The 25,971-nt window shown below is 37.4% G+C and overlaps 1 protein-coding gene and 1 long non-coding RNA gene across 3 annotated transcripts in view; one reads left to right on the top strand and one right to left on the bottom strand.

Annotated features, from left to right (window-relative positions):
- The window catches only part of LOC107589070 (uncharacterized), a 35,569-nt gene extending 21,671 nt beyond the window's left edge, over nucleotides 1-13,898 (top strand). Inside the window, exon 3 of one of the 2 annotated variants that reach the window (XR_001609642.1) lies at nucleotides 13,693-13,898. This is a non-coding gene — a long non-coding RNA (uncharacterized lncRNA). Of the gene's footprint in view, nucleotides 1-5,798; nucleotides 5,871-13,692 lie in introns of those variants that run through there. The other variant, XR_001609643.1, reaches the window with a different exon arrangement.
- Nucleotides 5,593-12,112, bottom strand: six4b (SIX homeobox 4b). The gene is made up of 3 exons (XM_016277397.1): nucleotides 11,379-12,112; nucleotides 9,008-9,645; nucleotides 5,593-6,327 (listed from the first exon to the last, which is right to left on the bottom strand). Exons 1-3 carry the CDS (start codon nucleotides 12,110-12,112, stop codon nucleotides 5,867-5,869), a joined length of 1,833 nt encoding a protein of 610 aa, XP_016132883.1. The 3' UTR covers nucleotides 5,593-5,866.
- Nucleotides 13,899-25,971: the final 12,073 nt, after the last annotated feature.

Genomic DNA, 25,971 nt, shown 5'->3' with positions numbered 1-25,971 from the left:
CCTGATGGTGGAAATGGGAATTTTCACTGCTCTAGCTCTTTTCTTAAAGTCACTTCACTAATTTGTGAAGCTCAATTATCTTTTGCTGCACATCAGAAATATATTCTTTGGTTTTTCTCATTGTGATGGATGATTAAGGGAATTTGGCCTTTGTTTTCCCTCCTATTTATATTCCTGTGAAACAGGAAGCCATTGCTGGATAATTTCATGTTCATAATCACCCTGCTATGCTCAAAATTGTAAATATGAATGGCAATATACTTCACAGATATTTTACTCATAAAAATTTCTAGGGGTGCCAATAATTATGTCCAACGTGTATTTGAGAAAAAAAAAATTCATAATGAGATTTTCCCCCATTTTCAATTGTTTTAGTTCAATGAAAGGTTAGATATTTGTGAATTTAAAAAAAATAAAAGATCAAAATGATTAACAATGCAGATTTATTTTCACAGCCTTCTTTGATCATATTTACCAAGGATGCCAATAATTCTGACCACGACTGTATAAAATTAGCAAAGGAAATAAGTACATTTAACATGGGCAGCCTGTTAGAGTTAGATGAGTAATTTCTACTTAATTATTTTAATACTCAGTATATTTCTCTCAGTCACAGCATGTAAACTTTACTCTAACAACATAGCACTGAAAAAATGGCATTAAAGCATGTGGTTCACTTACAAACATGTTTGTTAGCAAGTAGACAACTCTTTTTTCTTTTCAAGGTAATATGTTGACCCAAAGTAGGTTTTATCCTAATGAACACTGAGACCTCAATACTTGGCACATGATACACAATGACGGTAACAATCAGTGAATAGTGTTTGAATATGAATGGGTCATTTTAAATAGAAAATGAACTCTAGATGTCACAAAACAGCAAGTTACTAAACCTAACAACAAAAGTAACCATAAAACAGTGTAAATACATCTCGAAAACAGCAAAAAAAATTAACCTTATTAATTATTCATGCCCAAGTGCAGGATGGGAACAATGGGATTGTGACTTTGATATTTACTTAAACAATCTTTGTAAAAAATAACAAACAATTCCAAGTAAAATAAAGTTCAAACTTTAAATTCTACAAGCTAAAAGTGAGTACTAATATTGAATTTTCTCTTTTTTTTAAATTCTTGCCTGAACTAAATTATTTAATGTAGAAATTACATTTGTTTTTCTGTATTATTTACTTCACCACAAAATCTTTTTTTATCAGTGCATCATTCAATTTATGATGCAAACATTTCATGGATAATGTTCGCTTTAAGGTCTATTCTGTATAAAGTCATTATTTATAGCTTTAGCAATATTCTCCTGGGAACCAGTAATTCTTGAAAACATGAGTTTTTGTGCATTTCTCTGAGATTGTGCATGCTTAAATGTGACTGCACAACTTAAAGAAGTTATCATAGGATTTTCCGAGATACCAAATATTTGAGGCTTAGGCCATGGCACCTTCCTCCTCTTGGTTTATAAAAATATGAAAACCTTTATTATATCTATACCTATATTATTTTTTACTTCTTTACTTTTACTTTGTATTTTTTCCCCAGATTGTTTCTTGTTTTCTAAGCAGAGTTTAATTTCACTGTATAAGAAAGACATAGATTTTTTTTATTGTGTCCTCAGCAGAGGACATTAGGACTGTGTGTGTGTGTGTGTGTGTGTTCATCTCCTGGGGAGACACTACAGATTAATTACATAGCCTACTATTTAAAAAATGTTCCTATGAAATAAGATACTTCTATGAAACTTATTTCGGTATTATTTGTATTAGTTGCTGCTAAAATCATGTTATTATAAAAAAAGACATTGTGTAAGGTTGTGAACGCCAACTTTTTATAACCAATGTAAAATAAATCATAAATAAATAAAATCATTATATTATCATTCATATATAATCATTATATTATATTATTATAAATGTCTTGTTTTATGCCGTACCATTATATATAATTTCTTTTTTTACAACAGTTATTTTGTCATATGTTTATTAAGCCCCAAACACTATAATGAAAAAATAAACAAACAAATAAATAAATAAATAAAAAAGGGGTTTTGGCTGGGTCTCAGTATATGACATACTGGACATTCATGATGTGAAGAGTTCAGATGCAAAAGCCTCTAAGTGCCATCTGAAATTTTCGTATAAATTAGGCATTTTTATCAGGCTGCTATGTTTAGGTTCAGTAATTTTACTCTAATGGCAATGTATAGGTCCTTTTCTATGCAATTAAAGTGAAATAACTGAACATAAATATAGGAGCCTGATAAAAATGCCCATTTTAGAAGAAGATTTCAGACGGCATTTAGAGGCTTTTGCATCTGAACTCTTCATGTGAACATAATTTTTTTAGTCACTTTGCTATTGTCTTTTCCTAATTCTTATCAGAAACTTCACTGATAATGATCAGTTCCCTGCAGTTATTTCAGAAATTTGCCTCAAGAAGTAGCTCCACATGTTGTCTGCATGAGAGCTTGTAATAGAACACATTTTTTTCCCTTTTCACTAGTATTTTATTTTGAGAGTTGTGTTTTTATGTGTGGTGGTATCAAGTCTTTGCTTTCACTACACCCTCATCAGCATTCATTTCTATATTTTGCTCCTGAGATAAAGTTTGCAAAGCCACAGAAGACCTAGACCAGAAAGCTCTCAATACAGCATTTAAAAATGGTTTATGAGCATCCCTTACATTTAATGGACTATTGACATTGAAGTCATCCAGCACTGCCCCCTGCTGGTTTGGATGTTTTAAGTTGCCAGAAGTAAAATAAATAAATAAATAATAATAATAATTTATTGTCATCAACATTTTGCAATAACAATATAAATATTTTAAATAATAATAAATATTTATATAATTTCTGTTTTTACTATGAGTGTGACAATGTGCACAAACCTGTCTCTCAAAAACTTCAGAATCCTCAGAAATAACAATGTTCACTCAGTATTTTCATAAAACAAACCTTAAACATAGCCCTAAAGATTTTTGTTCTCTTGATTAAAGAGGGGTTGTACAGAAGTGATGGGTCTTAGACCCAGTTGCCCCTTGACTTCACATTAGCACAGAGTATAGTGCTGTGGCGCAGTGGGCATGAGGGTCCGGTTACATGTGCTTCACAGTCTGCTGTGCTTCACTAAATGTCACACTTTGAAACCTCTGGAAAAAGTCAGGGGTCAGGCTCTTTAATAACCCCACTTCTGCAGGGTTCCTCCTTTTTTATGAGCTGTCTTTTCCAGAATTTATGAACATCTTCATTGTTTTTAAAAACACATTCTGAAAATTGGTGTCTTGTGGAGTGTGTATCTATTATTACTTCCTTCATATCTGCTAAACCATTAAAAAAAAATTATAATTTTGATGTACTTTTCTCATATGCAATATTTGGTTGACTTCATTCACACTGAATGACCGTTCCTTGTACTTTACATTCTTTTGGTGAAACTGGAGATCGAATTAAAAGGAAGGTGTTTTTCTTCTCTTCTGTGCCTTTTGTTATAAAGGATGAAAAGCTCTTTAAGGTCGCCCAATAAACCATCCCATTCACGGTACAAGGAGATGGAGTGACGTATTTTGTATTTAAATAATACAAAAACGCAACATAACACCGCTTCCCATGAAACGCACAGTGACATATAGTCTGCCAAGGGGAAATAGGGGACATGAAACACACATGTCCCTTTTTCTTGCACCCACCAGTTCTTTGCTCAAAGCCACAGACAATAGTGCTTTCTTAATCTTCAGTATTCCAGGAGGCGCCATCTGATACCTGGCAATCAGCTAATCTGGTGCCCTAGGCGACAGGGTCACCTTTGGGCAGGTAACAATAGATTCTTTACCCAATGTGCTTTTTTGTCTCCTCCTTTGTGCGAGGGAGCAAATCCTACCTGGGCGCCATTCAATTAGCGCTGACTCACACGGACTGGTGTAGACAACTGTGTCAAGAGATGGAAATGTTCCCACGCCAGTAAATTGACTTTGGCTCCTACTTTCACACTTTTATGAGCAATCAAAGTTTGTATAAATACCTGTCTCATTAATTTAATTACCTGCTGTCTTATTGCATTATACACTACAATATCTAGATATGGAAGAACAGAGAATGTCCTGTTTAGTAATACTAAGAAGAGAGTATATATCTTTCATCACCCTTTCATAATCTACCTAATGATGAGCCTGCGTTTTGCCATAGAGTTCGAGTCAAAAGCCTATCCTTGCTAGATCATGTGAGGACGGTTCAGGAAATCTAATAAGGATATGTAACTTCTCCTCGTATACTCTGGCTTTTTGGATGACCTTTACTTTGAGTAATGTCATGACAGGTACCATATGACACTTTAAGAGTGAGCGGGGCTTATTCAGCTGGCAGGCTTTGGCTAGAGATCACAGAGGACGCCCCTGGTGAGAACACAAGCTTGATCTCCACCATGCTGCATATGTGTTCGTCCATGCATTAGTAATGTCTGAGATCACCGCCAGCCATCCAGGGGGTCCAAGTTGTAGCCTGATCTGGTTAAATGGATAGCGTCTTGGATGTCCTTTAGACAGACATCACGCCTGCCATTGGTTAAAAACATATAGCTGACTTACCTGGTGCTTCCAACAAGAGATGATTCATTGAAAGTGATGTCATTCCCTTTACTTATTGAATTATCAGGCTTAGGACTCTAATGTGAAACTCCGGTGTCAGTGACATAGACGACACTTGGATCATTCATTATATATGTACAAATATAAATATTTAATAGGGTGGAAGGGTTTAGAAAAATAGGTTTCTTTCAAGCAGGACTGACGTTTTAAGGTTTCTTGTGGTTCTTGCAGTATGTACAGAGCTCATGTTTGGTGTAAAGGTGCAGTCACATTAGCAAAATTTCATGGCTGAAAAGATGCCAATTTGTATATTATGCACAGCTCACACAGAAGTCCCTTTCAAACCAAGCAGCTTGCTGTTGGTAAACAAATTTGCATGACTAACTTGAACCTGTTGCGAAATCGGTGCAAGGAATCTTTCTACCTCATGCAAAATTCCCAATTCGAATTGAAATTCTTACTGTAATTTGCTCATGAAAATTTGCAGAACTACTGTAAATGTGACCGCAACTTATGAATATTTATCTTGCCCTACAAAGCTCACAGAATTCAGCGCCGGGCATTGTCTAATGCTAAAGGAAATGAAAAACACGTCCAAATCATTGTAAAACAGTTGTCACACAAATAAACAAAAACAAACACTTGTACTTCAGTTATTCCTGATGAATTCTTGCAAACAAATGGCTTGTTTTCTAGCCTAGCTTCCTGGTATATTAACAGTTTATGAGGAAGGCACATGTGACCAGTTGCACTATATGGTCAAGATTATATACTTAAAAGTCCACATTGGGATGCGTAGAAAGAGTGTGAATCAAAAATTCTGTAACATAAAAGTCCAAACATAACAAAATAACCTTTATCAAATTTGCATCGTCACACTCAAAGAATTTAAATACAAAAGACCATAAACAACAACAAAAAACGCATCTGTGCTTCAATAAAATCTAGTTAAAAGAAAACAATCACTATAAAGCTGCATTTTTTGATTCAGAGCACATTTGTGCTTTTTAACTGGTCTTTTCGTGCACTTTTTTATGAGGTGAGAGTAAAGACAGTGCATGTAAATAATCTTCAGAAGGTCAGTGTATTGCCTGGTACATTCTGCAGCCCTCTTAGTGCAAGTTGGGATATCTGAGGACAGGAAGGCACTGTTCGCATTTTATATCCATCATCAGGGTTCATTTGAAAATGATTTGTGCTTACAGGGTCCGTAAGGGCAAAATGCGGCGCCACAAAACCAGTGAAATGCAGCTCTTCATTGCTAATGATATCATCATAGGTCACTTCCATCATCGTCCATCTGTACAGTCTGCAGCTTGGCCAGCTCTTTCCCTTCCATGTCCAGATCCCCACAAACAACCCTGACTGGGCCTTCTCCTGCCCTAGACACAACTTGCAGGCTGTTGGGCAGCTGAACATCTTGAGACCTGTAGTCTGAAGACAGGGTTACACTGTCCTCTTGGATGCCACTTCCAGCTTGATTCAGAGTGTGGTGTACCTCGGTGCCCAAGAGGGCAGAGGTGACCGTGGCTGTGACGGTAGGGGGAAGTGAACCACCGGTAGAGGAAGAAGAGAGGAAAAGGGAGGCTGTGTAGCCCAGGTTGCTGCCTTGGTCCAGGGGCATTTCAGGAGGATAAGTGTAGCTTCCAGACACATCCAAAGGCTCCTGCTTCACAGTCTGGGTGTAAAGCAGGGTTTGGGAGTCACTGACCACGTTCCCCAAAGGAGCAGAGCCTGCATGGGGGATAAAGAAGAAGATCCAGTTCAGTAAAGGTAGCTCTCCATGTCTAGTAAGCTTTATAAATTATTGAATATATGCGATGTCACACTCTCAATTTGAGTCAGAAGTTACAGTGAGTTGTTTGTGGAGAAATGCAATTAAAGCAGTTAAAATTTTTTTTTAACTTTGATATATATTGTTTCAGATGCACATTATGTTGTTTATGACAAAGTCTCAGATTTCGCAAAATTTTTGAAGCTCTTTGATGTAGCGTAACTGATCGCTGTATCCGCCTCAAACTGCAGCACAGAGCACATGTGAACTGCTCTTCCGCTTTACTAAACTTTATAGCACTAAATAAACATGAATGAACATCAGAAGGTATGTTAAAACAACTTACTGAAATATATAATCTCTCATGTAATAGCTCAATCAGTGTTTCAACCACGGAAGAGGTCAATAAAACAGTTTGTGAACATGTCACATGTTTACCTCAGGAAAGTCACTAAGTGTCCATAGCTAGTAGTTAGCAAGAAAAAATTATTTAAGGGAAAAGCATATTGCAAAATATTACAAATGCATTATATTTTACATAACATTTCATTGAGGAATTAATTATTTTATGTATGTCTGAATACATCTAATTCTGTAAAAAAAATTTGTAATCTTTAGAGGCTATTTTCTCAGAAAGGGGAGCTAATGTATTATATTTCATATTATGTAGAAACATAATAATTAAATCATATTTTATGTATGTTCGAATACATCTAATTCTGTCAAAAATGTAAGTTTATAATCTTTAGAGGCTATTTTCTCGCAAAGGGTAGCTAATGTATTATATTTCATATTATGCAGAGAAATAATAATTAAATCATTAGAAAGCAGAGACTTTCCTTTTTGATTCATTGCCTAAAACTGAAAACTTCAAGTTCAAATCATCTCCAAAGCAAATGATGGAGCTGCTCGCATATCATGCTGTACTTTAAGGTAACCCTAAACACTTTGGCCTGGACATCAACCCTTTCCAGGTTAATACTATGTTCTTTCCTTTTAGTTGGCAATAGCTGCTTGTAACAACTCAATTGAGAATGGATGAGAGAGAAAGGACAGAGCGTGAAGGTGTGATCTGTTTATCCAGATGGGACTCCTTCGTTGTTATCTCAAGAGGTTTGCTTCTGTCCCTCTCTGTTTCTTTTATTTCATTCTTTCGGTCAATATCTCTTTGTACCTCTCTTGCTTCTTTTCTTCAGAACTTTTCTAGTGAACTGCAAAATGAAACACCTTTTTTCATTTTCTGTTTGCGGTTAGACTTGCTATGATTTCCTTGTAACTCTAGAATGTGGTTCTTGGCACGTCTCTTGCAGTGACAGCCTCTGGCTTTCGGCCAGACACTTTTCTTCCATTAGGCTTGCACAAATGTCTGATAAATAATCACAGCGCCCAAACCCCTCCTCCCCCTCTCCATACTCGCTCACTTTCTGAAACTAGAACCAAGTTTTCTTTAGCTTCCTGCAGACATTGCTTGTGGGAGAGGGTTGTTGTATAGAGGGGTTCAGGAATATATTTTCTTTCCATCTGACTTATACGGTTTACTCAGTCCCCTTTTGTCATCTGGACGACTATGCAGAAGAAAAATCTGAAACCATATCTCGCAAGTTTTGACTTCATAGGCAAAATGGTGCTGCAAGGAAATTTCTATTGTTTCTTTTTTATTTGTGAGGCACTGGAGATCAAAGTTTATGTTTTATTGAAATGCCTTAAAAATTATGGGCACAAGGAAACATGGTTTTGGCTAAACAATTTTAATATCGTCTTTTTTTTTGCTGGATCGTTTGGGCTCAACTGTTTTCCTTCTAAATCAAAAGTTCAGCCAGGGGTGGGTTTGTTTTTATGTGGCTCGTAAACTGCATATTAAAGGATAAAACAGACGAGCGAGAGAGGAGCAGAACGCAGCTAGCCTTGCTGTTATTGATGTGGCCATAAAATATTCATGGAAAGAACCATTAGTGAGTGGTTAGGGCCATGGAGGGGAGGTGGGGACCGTGTTGAGAGACTGCGTCTGGTATGATCCTCTAGCCAGTTGACCTGGACCCCCACATGCCTCTCACAACTTCACCCACAATGCACTCCAACTGCCCGTGACCCACAAGGCTTTCTTGCAAAACCTCTGCTCTTTTGCACTGAGCTCTGCGGTCACTTTTGGCAAGCTTAACCACATAAATGTTCGGTCACAGTATTCTCCAAAGTGATGATGTAATTACTCTGGCTCTCATGAGCTCACTAGAAGTGCTCGGACTACTTTAGATATTGTTGTTATTGTATCTTCAGAGACATATGCTTGAGCGCAGAGGCGCAAATCAGCCATTTTGAACTGGAAGTGTCAGGAAAACATTATGTATATACCCAATTTACAGAAAGAAATAACCCAAAAATGTATCATTTGGTCATTATTAATTACTCACTCTCGTGTTGTTCCAAATCTGTATGCTGACAAAAGCCCATTAAACAAAAGTTAATGGTATCCAAAACAACAGTGAACCCAATGACATTTATTATATACACAAAACATCTTATTTTGTGTTCTGTAGAAGAAAGTAAGTCATACAGGTTTGGAAGAACATGAAAGTTAATGAATTCTGACAGATTTTTGGGTAAACTGTCCCAATATACAGTATCTAATAAATGGCCTCCTACCGTGAGTGGATGATGTTGTGGATGGGAGCAGCATTAAAGGAGGAAGCCCCATGGTGGTTTCACTTCCAGGGAGATTGACCACACTGTAACTGCTGAGATGAAGGCCTCCTGAGGTAGTGGATGGAGTGGAGGGGGCCGAAGCGAAGGAGACCACTGAAGAAATGACTCCATCTTCAGCATTGGAAACCAGAGTCTGCATGGCCTCCAGCTTTCCAGAGGCAGTTTCAGAAACCCCCATTGAGAACGGAGCATAAGACACACAAGACCCACCTAACAGCCTCTCCTGACTGTGATGGGAGACCCTCTGGGGATCAAAGGTCAAGAAATGGCCACTCGTGGCGCCAAGTCCATTCAGGAGAGCATTGCTACTGTGTGACTGAACGTAGGCTCCACCGTTGATGTAGTGAGCATTCACACTTGCTAGATCACCGTTAAAACTCATTCCTCCAGCTAGGTGTGCAGGCATTTTGACATCTCCAATTTGTTGGATGACTGTGGTTCCTCCATCCGAGTAAACTGTAGGGGGGGCTGTTCCGTGTGCGACTGAGCTAGAAGAGCCGCTAGAGAGGGGACGTGGTGACAAGTCCTCCTGGCCTTTACTGGACTCATCTTCTGTACTGTGATTGCCATCTGACTCACTGAAAAAATACAAAAATGTTAAGAAACAGACCAAAGGTTTATTTTATTGCTTTGGTGCTAAAAAAAATTGTGTTTGGCATGAGATCTTGCTTGTTGAAGTAACATGAAATAAAATGAATTTATTTTGTTCATTTTGAATTGTTGCAGTGTGCTACATATTAATTGAAGAACTTTCACTAAATTTACTAACAGTAAATAGTATTAAAATGCCCATAATCATTTGAAAATCTATCTGGCAAACTGGTAAACCCGTGTACTTTAAATCTGTCAAAAAAAGTCATTTTCCATTTGATTTCTTGTTTATTTGTTTCTCTCATAATCAGCGAATTAAAAATACTTTGGAATTTCACAATGAAGAAAGTGTGTACTAAGGCATGCCACTAACTGCTTTATCGGTAGCATTATATGCACTTGTGTTGAAACACTTTAGGAAATAAACTTTATAAACCAGCTGTCCAATTTTAAAGCACATTGCAATCACAAATACTATTAAAGTCGACCTCTTGTGCGCTTCTAAAAGCAGACCGCTAAAATAAAAATTATTTTCTGTAAATATCTCAGTCATCAATTCTAAAGTGGACCTCTTGCCCCCCGGGGTCAAAAATCAGATAAAAGGATCTGAGCTCTTGGAGGCATTTGGTGGGTCTCTTTACAGACTATGACAGCTGCGGGTGCATCGTTCACAGTGACTCGAGCGGCCAAGCCGCATCTATACAAAGATCTTATTGACATGACAAGCCGTTGGTCTTTTCTCGTCCAAAGAGCTTCCATAAGGAGTTCATGGACATCTTCGTTCAAACAATGAGTAATTATCTTTGTCAGGGTTTGACAGTGCAACATCAAAGCAGCGCTTACCCTTGACGCACACGGAAAAGCCTGACCACCCTTATTTACGAGTCTCAAGATTTATTATTTATGATAGAAGCAGCATTTTTGCGGGCATAATGGTTAAGTGTTATTTCCACCGCAGTTTGAAACTCTGAACGATCTGCAAGCAAAAGTTTACAAATACAGAGCTGCTTCTTATCTGCCTCAGATGCCTCAAGCTGTGAAGAGGATTTTGGCCACGTCAGGAGATTGAGTGCAGATCTCTCTGACTGATTATCAGGGTGGGACAATGGCTTTAAAATCCAGAAACAAACATAGACAATGGCTATGGTAATGTAATGGCTGATCATATCTAAAGTAAAACTAGGGTCTGTTGGGGTTGTATTTGAAAGCAGCAACATGTCCGTTAAAATGTTTGTCAGGTCTTTGTTTTGCTTATCCAATTAATGTGACCCTTTTAATTAAATTGGCCAATTTATGAAATGTCTACATCGTTAAAAGAGGCTTGAGCTGAACTAACAACTCAAAATGCGGGAAAGAAGAACTTTTAAAGCAATTCTTCAAATAGCCCTTTCTACTTAAAAATGTACTTTAAAAAAATTGTCTAGACTCATCTGAACAATCCATAGTGCATCATGAACTTTTTAATTTTTAAAGTACCATAATCAACTCAAGAAGCCAACATGGCTTTAAATAAGAAAATGATTCTTTGATGAGCCGAAGAACCTTTATTTTTAAGAGTAAACGCTTCATGGTCTCCACGTTCTTCTAAACTGCACCTCATTGAAGCGCTCCAAGCTTCCTATTTCAAAACATTGGTGAAACGTGTCCTCCGTTCGCTCTCGCGCATTCCATCATACGTTTTCCGCTCTCGATTAACGATTTAAATATAACTGCGGCTTACCTTTTTGACTGCGCCTCGGATGGATTTCTGTCTCTCTGCCTCCTGTTTTTGAACCAGTTGCTGACCTGCGTCAGAGAAAGTCCTGTCATTTTGGCCATATTTCGTTTCTCGGCTGGAGATGGGTACCGGTTCTGCTTGTACATATCCTTCAGCGCGTTCCTAGACCTCTCTTTGAAACAATACACGGTCTCCTCTCCGTCCCAGATAGTCCGAGGCAGCGGATATTTCCTGCGTAAGCGATACTTGTCCACGGCACCCAGCGGTCTGCCCCGCGCCTTCTCCGCTTCGATGTAGCGCGCCTTGTACCACATATCCTGCAGAGACGAGTGGTTTGGCGGACTGAAACTGTGGTTCTCCAGAATGCAGTAGAGCTCTTGGTAGCGGGCCTGGTGAAACGCGACTATCGCTTGCGCTTTCAGGATGCTCTCGTTCCCTCGCAGCAGGTCACTCTGCGGCAGTGACCAGAGGAACCTGGCCAGGCGCTCCACGTTCCCACCCTGCAGCAGCGCTTCGCAGACGCATGCGACCTGCTCGGGGGAGAAGGCCAGGGAGGCCGGTGAGCCGTCCAAAAGTTCGGCATTCTCCATCGGCAACTCCGCGGGGTCCAGCACTGACAGCTTGACACTCCCACGATTCTCCCTCTTGATCTCATCGGCACTAAAGACCTCGCTTGAGGAAGAAGACATTTTGAGCGTGTCCTGATAAGTCACTCCTCTGGGTTTCAGGCAGCACATCAGGCGATCGGGTTTCGCCCCTCCATCCAAGCACGATCAGGTATCTGGCCGCTGTGTGGTGTGGATAAGATCTGGCGTCCCCCGTTCCACCACAAGTTTAACTCCACAGCCCACGTTGGAAAGGAGTCCAAGTCCTGAGCGCATTTTGATTCGCCGCTCTGCCCCTGCGGGGAGGAGCGACTGGGATGTGAAGATAAATGTTTGCGCTGGGAACGTCCATCAAGCGTGCGGTGGGAACGCGGGTACCTGCGAAAGGTAATGCAGGCTGCACTACGTCCACAATACACGCACGAGATTTCACATTTTCAAATGTACAAAATAGTTTCTTCCTTGTGTCATCACTCAGTAGTTACGCCAAGTAATTGCCAAAAACATGCCTTCTCTTGAAGAGAACAGCATACATTTTTTTAAATGACTAATTATATGCTAATTGATGAGATCATTGCTTGACCATCACCTTCCAGAGGTTATAGTCGAAGTTATAAGGCACTATGTAAAATATAAAGGATTTACAGTTGAAAACAAACTTTGAGATATAAAAAGAGTCAAATTAATGTCATGATGATCATGAAGATTAAATGACTGGTATCATCTGAATAAGCAGATTGTCTTGTTTAGTGATATAAAGCATCCAGCTTTTACTAGCTTTCATCCATATGTTTAAAATACAAATATCATGAGCAGATGGGGAGGGTTGTAATATTTTCCATTTGCTTGTCTATATTTGCCACAGTCGTATGACTCACACACAAAATGTAAGGTTTTTAACATTTTTAGCATTTTTACATTTTGATTTTTAACATTATTTTTCCAAAGTACTTCAATTTATAGCAGATACATATGGGAATAATATATCAAAGTTTGAAAAACATAGCAAAAAAACAAGAAGTTTCAGTGACTGAAACAAAATGTGCTGCAACACTCTTCTATTTGACATTTTTGTCTGAGCCAATTCATTGCTTAATTTCATCAGCAGATTGTCTTGTTTAGTGATATAAAGCATCCAGCTTTTACTAGCTTTCATCCATATGTTTAAAATACAAATATCATGAGCAGATGGGGAGGGTTGTAATATTTTCCATTTGCTTGTCTATATTTGCCACAGTCGTATGACTCACACACAAAATGTAAGGTTTTTAACATTTTTAGCATTTTTACATTTTGATTTTTAACATTATTTTTCCAAAGTACTTCAATTTATAGCAGATACATATGGGAATAATATATCAAAGTTTGAAAAACATAGCAAAAAACAAGAAGTTTCAGTGACTGAAACAAAATGTGCTGCAACACTCTTCTATTTGACATTTTTGTCTGAGCCAATTCATTGCTTAATTTCATTATGTATGTTTACATACATTTTGGAGAGATTAACCATTATTGTCTAGAAAGCTTCACCTTCAAGAAAGAAATAATAGCTAAATGCAAAGCTATTTGGTCATCTATTGTTTTGCAGGTTGTATAAGTAGCAGATTTTCTGAATCTCAAATGTAGCCCTGCGACTCTTCCAACTGTTTATGTCTGTCCATTTGTCAGACAGGCACTGACAATCTGCCTCTTGATTGCACTCTTTTTTTCAGTTTGTCATGCTGTTTACTGGAAACCGAAGGTCTGAAGGGGAGCCAGCAAATGCAACAGCTGAGAGGAGGCCCCAGAAGCCTCTCACAAAAGCAGAGGGAAGTTTGACGTGATTGCATCCCTAAAATTAAACCCAGCACAAACAGAATACATGGCAGCAGCTCTGGGCACAACCCTGCATTCACATGCTCTTTGGTATGATGGTGGCACATAGGTACGTAGGTATCAGACTCTATACTAGTCAGTGATTATAGAAGCCAATGCCTGTCCCTGGGGAAAGGCAGTAAACTATGTCTCTCTTCAGCCCTATCAGGAATGGACTAATGATGAGAGTTGTCATGAAGCTATGTTATTGTGTGTTACAAACATCAGGATAAGACCTCTATGTAACCTTGGGAGGAGTGCACAGCTGTAATGGCCACATTCATGCCTTTATCCCTTAAATTCCCAGTTTAGATTAGGTGAAGTGTTGCCTGTTGTTGTGGGCATGGCTTTTAGCAGATAAATGGTTTAAATTGCCTGTTAGAAACCATTAGAGACAATGATTTAGTGGGGGCTTTTTTGTCCTGCTAAATATTCTAAAGCATCATCATTTTCACTTTGTCAAGTTTGTTGTAGCTATACAAACTTAAATTTTCCTAATTTCTCTTTAAAATTATGTTATGTTTTCATCATTCAGGGTATGATGAAAGTTTGTGATATGAAGCGTTCATTACAATCAATCATTGTCACCAGAGCTGCACATATGTGCACACTCCTAAATTTTTACATGATTTATGTTTTACATGCTTTTTTACTCCTATTGTTAGTTTCTGGACACTGGCTTCTTGGGTGGCTTGTGAAGATTTTTCTGGTTGAATCCTTGTGCAAGAGCGGGATGATAAGTTTGTCATAGGGGGCTGGGTGTTGGAATTCAGCTGAGAATTTCCTGCCAATTTAAATCCTCAATATACCTGGAGCTTCAACAGATGATCCAAAGCACATGCAACCAAATCCATCACAATGCTTCAGTCAATTGGCCAAAATACATCAAGCAGAGAGAGCGAGACAGACAAAAGGAATGAAGGACACCCAAAATCTTTTCTCTAAAATGTTTGATCATTTCATTCATTCATTCATTGAGTGATTAAATCATTAATTTTAATTAATTAATTGTTATTTGTTATTATTATTTTTATTGTATATTTATCATATAATAAATATTTATTTACTTATATCGTTAATATTATTATTTTGTATTGTTTTTTATTTATTATTGCTTTTATGTATCCTATTAATTTTTTAAAAATATCAGATCGATCAAAATGACAAAACTCCTAAGTTGGTTTATTTCTTTTTAATATTACATTATATTGTATTTTATTCTTTTTAAATGTATTTTTATTATTGCTTTTATTTATATTATTTATACAAGACTAATCAAATGTCAAAGCTCCTTAGGGGGTTTAGATAATTATGTTAATCATTTGATGAATAACGTTTTATGGTCTTGATGTCAAGGTATAGAGGGTGGATCCCTATTTCTGTAAAATATGTTCACCACCCGCTGTCTGTTTCATTGCTTGTGGCATCTCCACATGTGCGACTCTATGGCCATGAATGAATCCTTTGTGGCACTGCAACTGCACAGAAGCAACCCACCCCAACCTCTTTGCAACCTCCACCCTTCCCTCCATATGTTCCCAATACATCTAAACCTGTGGCCTGGGGGGCTCCCACTAAGCACCTGCCCCTGCCCAGGCTACAATGGGGGCTATTCTTCAGGAAGGATGGATAGTCTAACATTGACGATGACTTGGGAATCTCAGCAAGATATGAGGGAGTGTCCTTTTATAGTTTTTCTGAAGGTGATGTTGTGTGAGAGTGCTGTCTGGGTGCATTTGTATGAGCGTGTGTTTGTCTATGTTCTTTGTGCATCTGTTTGTGCACATCTTTTAGTTTCCCCCATGTCTGGTTTTACCAGTCTTTCAAAGGGGATTTTTTTCAGTTTGTTCACACCAGGCAGTGAGCTGTTATCTGTTAGATCAATGCATGCTAAACGTAGGATAAAATGCCCTTGATTTGACTGTAATGCTGAGTTTAGGATGGAATGTAAGCAAAACGAGCCAGCACAGTCATTTTTTATTCCTTCTGACAGAGGTTTGGCGCATCGTCTTCAGAGATTCTTGTCTTTAAAAATGATCAATTTAACTTGCTTCACAGTTTGAACAGAGTGCAGCTTCCTCACTTCACCAGAAAGGATCTCAACATGACTGTAAGTTTACGACTGAGCGTCCTGATGGTTAAGAAGGTTTAATGAGAATGCCAGGGTCAACAGACACTTTGATGTGGTCGTTGGATATTTTGTATTCATTGGTATAAGCTTGTTCACACAAAGGAAGGTAGGTTTTAATTATATTTCTAATTTTAGAGTAGGGAAGTCCACACCACAGTTATGGTGAAAATGGCACAGAGGAACAATATTGTTGAAATCGGTACATTTACACGACAACACTACTAAGATGGAAAAATTCTCTTTTGCATTTTTGAAACATTTCATGTACAGACAACTACATTGTCAGTCAGTATGTACACGGTTCCCGTTTACACAGATTCATGAAAATGACTAAAAACGCCGTATTATGCATGCCAGACCAGTAGATGGCGATGTCATTTTGTAAAAGAAACAATATGCACCTGTACACATACAAATATCTATAGAGTGAACAGGTAATACACATGTGCATGACAATACTGTTTTCACAAATTAGTTTTTTCGTAGCTTACATGGAGACGGAAACAGTATAATTTTTAAAAACTTGCACTTTTGCAAGTTTGCAGTTTAAAACTGTTTTGTAAAGACTCCATTGTTTGAGAACGATTTTTCCAGCTGATGAACAATAAAAACATTAAAAGCCAATCAGAATTCACCCCACATTTAAAGTGGCAGACGTCATAACTGCGCTCTCACTTATAACAAACAGAGCATTATAATTTGTTGTTGTGGATGCTAATATTGTTATCATTACAATTTAGTTATTGTTCTTGGTGTAAAAGACCGTAACTTTATGAGAATAGGGAAATCCAAAGCAGCTATAGTGATAGCAACGCAGAGAAATGATATTGTTGGAATAACTTCCAGAAAGATTTTTTCAGCTGATGAACGATAAAAACATTAACAGCCAATCAAAATCCACTCTTGTTTAAAGAGCTTGCAAATTTAAAGCAGCAGCAGCACCGAAACAGCGCTCGTATTTAAACAGAACATTATCATGATGTAGACGCTAATATAGTTATATTTTTGGTTATCGTTCTTGGTGTGAACGTGCTTGAATTCTATGAGAATTGGCAATTCCATGGCCATAATGGTAACAACACAAGGAACAATATCATCAGAACAATTTTTTAGAGCTGATGAACAATATATACATTGACAGCCAATCAGAATCCAGCTCGAGCATTTAAAGTGGCAGACTACAAAACTGCGGCACACTTATAATAAACAGAAAGATATTGTCCGTTGTTACGGACACTAATATAGTTATCATCCTTGGTGTGAACGGGTTTAACCCCTTAAGACCCTGCGGCCTCATATGAGGACATTATATTTTAGTGTATTTCTCTGAGACTATACATGCCACAGTTTTAAGTCTGGATGTCCTGTACAGAGCACATTCAGGGCATTTCAGAGATACTAAATGTTTTGATGTTTCACCATAACCACTCCCTCTCCTTGGTCTTCAAAAATGTCTGAAATTAATTTAGTGACACTCTTATGGAAATATGATAATATTTTGTAATTATCATTTAAATCTGACTAATTTTTAAACAGTGTGTCATAAATCAACATCTCAGGAAAATGTTATGGGGTTTCAAATCAAAATATAACTTTCTGTTTCGAAACAGGACGTTGATTTCATGCATGTCCTCATATGAGGACACCGGGACTAAAAGCATGTTTATTATGCATTTTGGGAGACATAACAAATGAACAGGGAAAGAAATTATATTTCTGTATTCTATGAAATATTATATATTATTATGAAAATCTTGTCAATTATTACTCCCATTATTACACTTCTTTTTTCATTACATGTTGCCCCAAAAACACATTAATATGCTAATTAGATTTAGTTTATAGATACATTGTATATAATGAGAAAACCTGTTTATGGCCATTTTACACACATTTTGCAGAAAGAAAAATGGTATATTGAATCATTCTGTTATAACATAGTTGAGAATCATCTTTATAAAAAAATCCTGAAAACTAAAAATGTATTGGTGATTTTAAAAAATCAATTGTTTTTGCCTATGCATGTTCATTCATGTCTTTTTATTTTTTTTAATAAATTGAGTCCCGATGTCCTCAACCGAGGACATAGCATAACTTATAAATGAAATATCTTTTTTTAATATATATCTTTTTTTACATTACTTTTAATGCTCTAAACAATGTAAAGACATGGAAAAAACTAACTTTTTCCTAAAACTTTTTTCTCAGGTCTTAAGAGGTAATGAGTGTGTGTGGTGTGTGCATTAGCAGGATGTTTGCATTAGTGTGTGTGTCTCTGTGTGCTCAGGACCTGTTCAATGGGTAGTTCTGACAGACAAGGAAATAAACAGAAACTTGGAATGCCACAAGGGTAAACACACTCATTTAAGGTGAGCCACCCCACTGTGGAAACTGTCTCTCAGAGGCTTCCTTCACCTTTATCATGTCAAGGTGATGATGACCACCATGGCTGACTGATTGGTATCAAATATATTGCGTAGGCGCTTTGTAAGTGTTACATTTTCCACCACTTAATTGATTTCTAAAGGAATAAGTGTCTCGTCAAATGCTGGAGGCAATCTCTACCAGTAAATACCATCAGATTAATGTTCTGACCTCTAGGCATTTGTGGCAGGCATACATGTGTTTAATCTAGTTGTCACTTTCTGCTGGAGGGTAAAAACTGACTTCAGCCTTCTAAGAATGATTGACAGTGGGACAAGCCATAGCCTTGAAGAATGTGCTTTTTTTGTTTTGTTTCAGTCATATTGTCTTTTAGGTTGTTGCAGCTAATCATCAACAGCTAATCTTGCACTCTGTATATCAAGTTAAGAGTCTTGCTACCTTTTGACAAGGGTCCTGTCGTCTGTCATCACTTATTGTCTCTTAATAAATATAATTAAATGCAATTTCAACAGTCTTATCTGCAAATAGAAAGGCGTGAAGTTAGAGGTCACACAAAAACCACTGTTGTGAGTCAGTGAAAGGGAAAATCACCTAATCAGTCCTATAGTGTACAGCCATATCAGATTCCACCAGTGAATATGAACAAGATGTTAAGATTATGCCTTTGAACACTGTAATGATATATGACATACATTCATTGTCAAATTCAGTGACGTAACTAATGGCAACAAATATAGCTAAAACGTTAAAATGACAAATATGTCACTTTTATATTGTAGTGTGTCATCTGTGATGACTGTGCAGTATTTTGTATTGCCAACAAAACTTCCATTCCCAGGCCTCTCTGTCCAGGGTGTGTCTTAACCTTGTGTACTATCAACAACAGAGGAGGGTCACACACACACACACACACACACACACACACTCAGAAGTTTACTGCTGAATAAATCAATACTCAAATACCGACCACAGCCTTACTTACATCCATGATTTCACTGACCAGTTTTTGCTCTACAGTGGTGTTTATTTGAATATTAATTAATTTGATTGATTACATGTTAATTATATTATGTTATTGTTAATAGTATTTAAGTTAAGATGCTTTCTCTGAACTGTTCTGGAAAAAAACACTAATGAATAATATTATTGTGAATAATATTACTACTACCAGTAGTAATAAAGTACAAGTAATAATAATAATAATAATGAAAAGGATTTATTAGATACTTCATTTTATGGTTTTGATTAGATACTTCATTTCATGGTTATTGTCATTGGATATGTGAATAAATGTCAAGTTTGCTACCACTCACACACACAAACACAAAGTCTGTGTATATACAACCTCACAATGGATAACGGCTACTCTGAGGTTTTCTTGTTTTTTGTAATTACTTCTATACAGTGTTGCTCAGTGAGAGAGCTTAAGCAGTGGACTTTGTCTTAGGCTGCGTTTGAAAGTCTAATGCTTTGCTGACATCCAGGCTTTAAAAAAGACCAAATAAAAAGATAAAAGTGAACGAGGTGGAAAAGCAAAAAAGTGAATAGTTCAGTATATTGATGAGGAAAGACCTCTGAAAATTCATTAAGCACCTGATAACCTCGCACAGTAGTTTTCCTTCTAGCCCCATCAATGTGGGAAATGCCTTGTCTTATCTTATCAGCTGTTGACTATCTCATTCTCCCTGAGCTTGCACAGTTTGCATAGGGGCTGCTGTGGAGAGCTTGCAGGTGTGAAGTCTGCTCCGTCAGGGTTTTAGCTCTTGGCATAGTTGGCTCCCTTCGCTGTATTGTTGATATATCCCACCCTCTGGCATCTTTCCACCTTTCACAGGTATTTCATCCTCCATCTCCCCATCAAGCATGTCATTATCAGGCATTATTGTTAAAGAAATGCTTGAGAAAATGTGTTTTTCTTGGCTTCCGTCTTCTCACTTGGAGAAAAGTTGGAAAAAATTTGGAACAATCCATTCATTTTGAAAATTAGGTCTTTGGTTGTTATGATGTGGGAAAAAGATGAATAAGACGATTTTAATCCAATTAAACGCACATCATCATAAATAGCTTTAAATATCACGTATCAGACTTGTATTTCAGGTTGATCTTTGAAGGCATTACAAACACATCTGTCTTAATTCCCGTCAGTCACACAGTGATCAAACCCACATTAAAGGTAGATATGATGGATGAGTGCCTGTTCCCCATGAAGATGATTACTCTTCACCAGTCTGCTACATGTTTACATAAGCAAAGCAGGCGTGCTGTTTGACAGAACCTCCTAATATTGACTAAAGGAGAGTTCTGCTTAATTTGACTTTTGGTTTGGTACCATCTGTGAATTCAACCATTGTTAACAACAAATCAGCAGCTGCTGATTGATTGACAATGGTTTCTGAGACATGACAGTGAAAATGGAGGCTATATAGTAGCATTTGAACGTTTTGGGGTTGGTAGATTCTTTAAATGCTTTTGAAAGAAGTCTCTAATTTTCTTGTGACGTATCAATGTTGAAAACGGTTGCGCTGATTATTATTTTTGTGGAAACCATGATTTTTTCAAGATTTATGTGTAAGAATTTCAGAGGAACAGCATTTGTTACTATTATATATATATATATATATATATATACGCACACACTCGTACATACATATTCATTGCTGTGAAAATGTTTTAGCCCCGTTCCTGTTTTTTACTTTTTCTCTTGAAAAAGTAATTGCCCCCTAAACCTAATAACTGGTTGTGCCACCCTTTGCAGCAACAACTGCAATCAAGCATTTGCGATAACTGGCAATAAGTCTTTCACACCACTGTGGAGGAATTTTGGCCCACTCTTTTTTGCAGAATTGTTTTAATTCAGCCACATTGGAGGGTTTTTGAGCATGAATGGACTCATGGGTCATGCCACAGCATCTCAATTGGATTTAAGTCTGGACTTTGACTTGGCCACTCCAAAACCTTAATTTTGTTTTTCTTGAGCCATTCAAAGGTGGACTTGCTGGTGTGTTTTGGATCATTGTCCTGCTGCATAACCCAAGTGCGCTTGAGCTTGAGGTCACAAACTGACAGCCGGACATTCTCCTTCAGGATTTTCTGATAGAGAGCAGAATTCATGGTTCCATCAATTATGGCATGTCATCTAGCTGCAAAGCAGCCTCAGACCATCACACTACCATCACCATGTTTGACTGTTGGTATCAGGCACGTGCACAGGTAGGGCTCAACCTGTGTAGAGCACATGCCCTTTTTGTCCTTACACTCTGAAGTGCCTTTTTTATTTATTTTTTTGTTCTTCTTCAATAAATCAATGCTATTGGTCACCCTTTACGTCTGTCTGTCTGTTTTACAAATATATTTAGCGAATGAAAGGTATTAAAAAGAGTTTGTGACTCAATCTGGTTGGATCCACTCAAACTGTCAGTCAAACCTCATAACTCCACCCCTGTCTTGACTGACTGAGTGCAGTGAACTGAAGTTCAGCAGAGCAGCTGAACGTCTTGCAAGGGTAAATAAATATATTCTTGTTTGTATAAGTACAGCGTTGTCTTTACGCAAGAAACACTAGTATGTCTACTGTATAAAGGCTCATGTTTTATGCATTTGAGGTCTGAGATCGGACCTGCGGAGAGAGGGCATTTGCCATCTAAATTAGTCATAGCCAAAAGCCTACACTTAAATAGCCTGTGCATACAGTAGCATTTCATCTTTTATAAAATGACATTTTGGCCAAACGTATTTGGTAACACTTTATTTCGATAGTCCACTTTAGACTTTCTATTAACAGCAAGTAACTTTGCAACTACAAGTCAACTAGCAGTTAGTCGAGTATTAGTAGACTGTCTGCGTAATATCTTCTAACACTTTCTTTGTCAACATTCTACTAACCCTAAACCTACCCTAACAGTCTACTCTGAGAGTTAGTAGACATGTAGTTGCAAATTAATGAGAATGAGTTGACATGTAGTTGACATGTAGTTACAAAGTTACTTATAGTTAGTAGAATGTCTAAAGTGGACTATCGAAATAAAGTGTAACCACGTATTTTACAACAGGAAAAACTGAGCGCCCATATAGCTACAACAAACTTTGTAACCTGTTGATCAAAACGTAATGTGATGCTGCCATTTTAATGATGGACAAGTTGCACATTTGCACACATTCACTGGTCAAAAACCCGGCCATAACTGCATTTGAGTTTGACACAAAGCGACTGAGTGTTCCTCGTCAGCTAGGTAAAATATATTTCTAAGAAAATTATTCTTTGATTTATGATGGCTATCTGCTGATTCACTTAATTTATTAACATTTAATCATATTATATATGGTCACACTCACAGCATGGTTAATGTTTACGATGTTAATTATGCATGTATTTGCTAGCTAGCTCACACACCTTCCAAAAAGTTAAACTTTTGTCTCATCAGTCCACAGAATATTTGCCCAAAAGTCTTGCGGATAAACAAGATATTTTTTGGCAAATGTGAGACAAGCCTTTATGTTCTTTTTGGTCAGCAGTGGCTTTTGTCTTGGAACTCTCCCATGGATGCCGTTTTTGCCCAGTCTCTTTCTTATTGTTGAATCATGAACACTGACCTTAACTGAGGCAAGTGAGACCTGCAGTTCTTTAGATGTTGTTCTGGGTTCTTTTATGACCTCTTGGATGAGTCGTCGTTGCGCTCTGAGTAATTTTGGTAGGCTGGCCACTCCTGGGAAGGTTCACCAAAGAGTCCCAAAGCCTTAGAAATGGCTTCATAACCCTTTCCAGACTGATACATGTCAACTATTTTGTTTCTCATCTGTTCTTGAATTTCTTTAGATTCTTTAGATTACTGGCAGTAATCAGGCCTGTGTATGGCTAGTGAAATGTAATAAAATTATGTGGTTAATCACAGTTCTTTCATGATTTAACAGATTTTTCACATAGGGCCAGGTAGGTTTGGACAGCTTTTTTCCCTTAATAAATGAAATCATCATTTAAAAACTGCATTTTGTATTTACTTGCATTATCTTTGTGTAATATTAAAATGAGTTTGATGATCTGAATCTTTTAAGTGACAAATATGCAAAAAATAAAAATAAAAACAACAGGAAGGGAGTAAAAACCTTTTCACGGCACTGTATATACCGGTATTATATATATAGACACCAATATGTATAGAATATATAGAAACACCAAGCAACCCATACACCCTGACAGTGCCTTTTGCATCACTAGCATTTTCTTCAGAAAATATGTAAAGTTATTAGTTATTTTCACAATTCCATTTGGTATTGGTAATGTTGTGGAAATTAGACAATGCACCTTTAAGGGTTTTTTTTCTATGGGTGCGTGTGCCATTGTTTTTGTAAAAATAGTTGCTGCAGCATTTAACGGATAATGCAGTCAACCCCAAACACATGACAACATGACATACAACACTGTGCTCACAGAATTCCTCTTGTAAAGTCGTTTTTCCTCATGTGTTCTATTTTTTCCGTATCCTCATGACAACCTTAATCTGGCCTGCTCATTTGTCTGTGATCAATATTATTCTCTAGAAGGATGAGAAATGGTCATTAGAGAACTGGGCAGTGAGTGCTCTCTTGCCATTACTATTTGCCATTATCTCTGCCTCCACTACTATAGCCTCTCGCTCTCTCTCTCTCTCACACACACACACACACATTCACAGACTCACTCTTTTCTTTACTTAGGCATGTTTTTTGCTGTCAGGTTTTTATAAGCCAGCTGCAGGAGACCTACATCGGCTCATCATAAATCACCCAGCATATTACAGTGTGAATATGGAACTTGAACCATGGATGTGGCCAGGCCAGCTGCCATTACGCAACTCTTTGTTTATTATAGGGGGACAACACTTGTCCTTCAAGCAGTCAAAAAGAAAAAAGTTTGTGGTTATTTTTTTTTAAATTATAAACAGGTTTGTACCTCCTAAAGTTAGCATCAGCAGTACAAAGGTGTCAAATTTTTGTTCCTCTTTTACAACACTGTCTTATGCATGCAGTACAGTTCAAACGTTTGGGGTCGATAAGATTTTGATAATAATCTGTTTTGGTAGAAAAAAAAACATTATTAATGTTACCTACATTTACCTCTAAATTTACCTACCCACCTTTTTTCAGAATTCTTTGATGAATACAAGGTTAAAACCATAAAAATATATATTTTTTATTTGAAATAAAATAAACATTACATGAAATAAAATTTAAAAAAAATTTAAACTTCATTTATTTTGGCTAGTTGTCAATGCAACATTTGTAATTTTCATTTAACTAAGTGTACTAAAATAACTAAAACTAAAACTTAATTAAAAATAATAAAATCACACAACAATATTACTAATACCTTAACTAAAATTAAAATTACAATATAAAATATAAAAACGAATTCATAATATAAATCAAAACTATAATAGTATCTGATAAAAAAAACAATGCATGAATATAAACATCAAAATAAAAATCTGTATCAATTTAAAAGTCTTAATTGTCATTTTTGATCAATTTAATGCTTTCTTGCTGAATAGATGCAAATGGCAAAGGTAATCTAAATGTAAAAATGTAAATCAGATGTCAGTTTAAATAATAATAGTCCATAGATGAGTCACTGCTGAAGATCAGGATTGATCCTCAAAGTTTTGAGCCTACGATTTAAGTGGAAAGCCATTATGTTTATATAGTCATATACAATTTATTCACATCGATAAGTGGTGCAAAATGTAGCCTATCTGAGTGCTCTGACTCATATATTCTGATTGGCTGAGATCTGATTTTCGCAGCAAGTGAATGTTTTCCTTACACATATCTTGGCAGTAGGCACCATGTGGTGTATTAAAGGAGAAACAAAAAAACACAGGAGGATTGTGAGAGTTTGCAGTGCAGTCCCTCAAACCCAAACTAAACCTCAAGCGCTGACAGAGAGAGAGAGAGAGAGAGAGAGAGAGAGAGAGAGAGAGAGAGAGAAAGAAACAGCGAGCGATCTTGCTCTTGTTGCTGTTGGCATAGTGTAAGAAAATGACTTCACCTCGGAGAGACTCAGATTTCTCTGCACTAACTGTCAATCAGGAAAACATCCCAAAGGCATTTTCCCCTTTTCGGGTTAATTGGTGTGATACCCAGAAGATTTTCCCTTCATTTGTTTCACTCAAGCGCTGACAGCGAGAGAGAGAGAGAGAGAGAGAGAGAGAGAAAGAAACAGCGAGCGATCTTGCTCTTGTTGCTGTTGGCATAGCGTAAGAAAATGACTTCACCTCGGAGAGACTCAGATTTCTCTGCACTAACTGTCAATCAGGAAAACATCCCAAAGGCATTTTCCCCTTTTCGGGTTAATTGGTGTGATACCCAGAAGATTTTCCCTTCATTTGTTTCACCAAGTAGCAGTTGTCGGGAAATCATCTCTCATCATCAGAGGAAGAAGAGAAGGACAGCAGTGATGAGTGTTTAGTGCGCTCCCACCCTCTCTCCAAGCAGCATGACGACGAAGCAGGAAGTTCAGCCTCAGCTCAGCCTCCTATGGACCTTTGGGAATCTGAGTGGCTAAGGTCATGATTAATAATTTAATGTTTATTAGTTTAGCTAACGCCCTTGCTTCACTAACAGAGGGATCCTCAAGTGGCTCAACTCT

This window comes from Sinocyclocheilus grahami, unplaced genomic scaffold (assembly GCF_001515645.1).
Source record: "Sinocyclocheilus grahami isolate Dianchi unplaced genomic scaffold, SAMN03320097.WGS_v1.1 scaffold111.1, whole genome shotgun sequence".
In the NCBI taxonomy this organism is placed as follows: Eukaryota; Metazoa; Chordata; class Actinopteri; order Cypriniformes; family Cyprinidae; genus Sinocyclocheilus; species Sinocyclocheilus grahami.
This window is presented reverse-complemented; position numbering and strand designations above follow the sequence as displayed.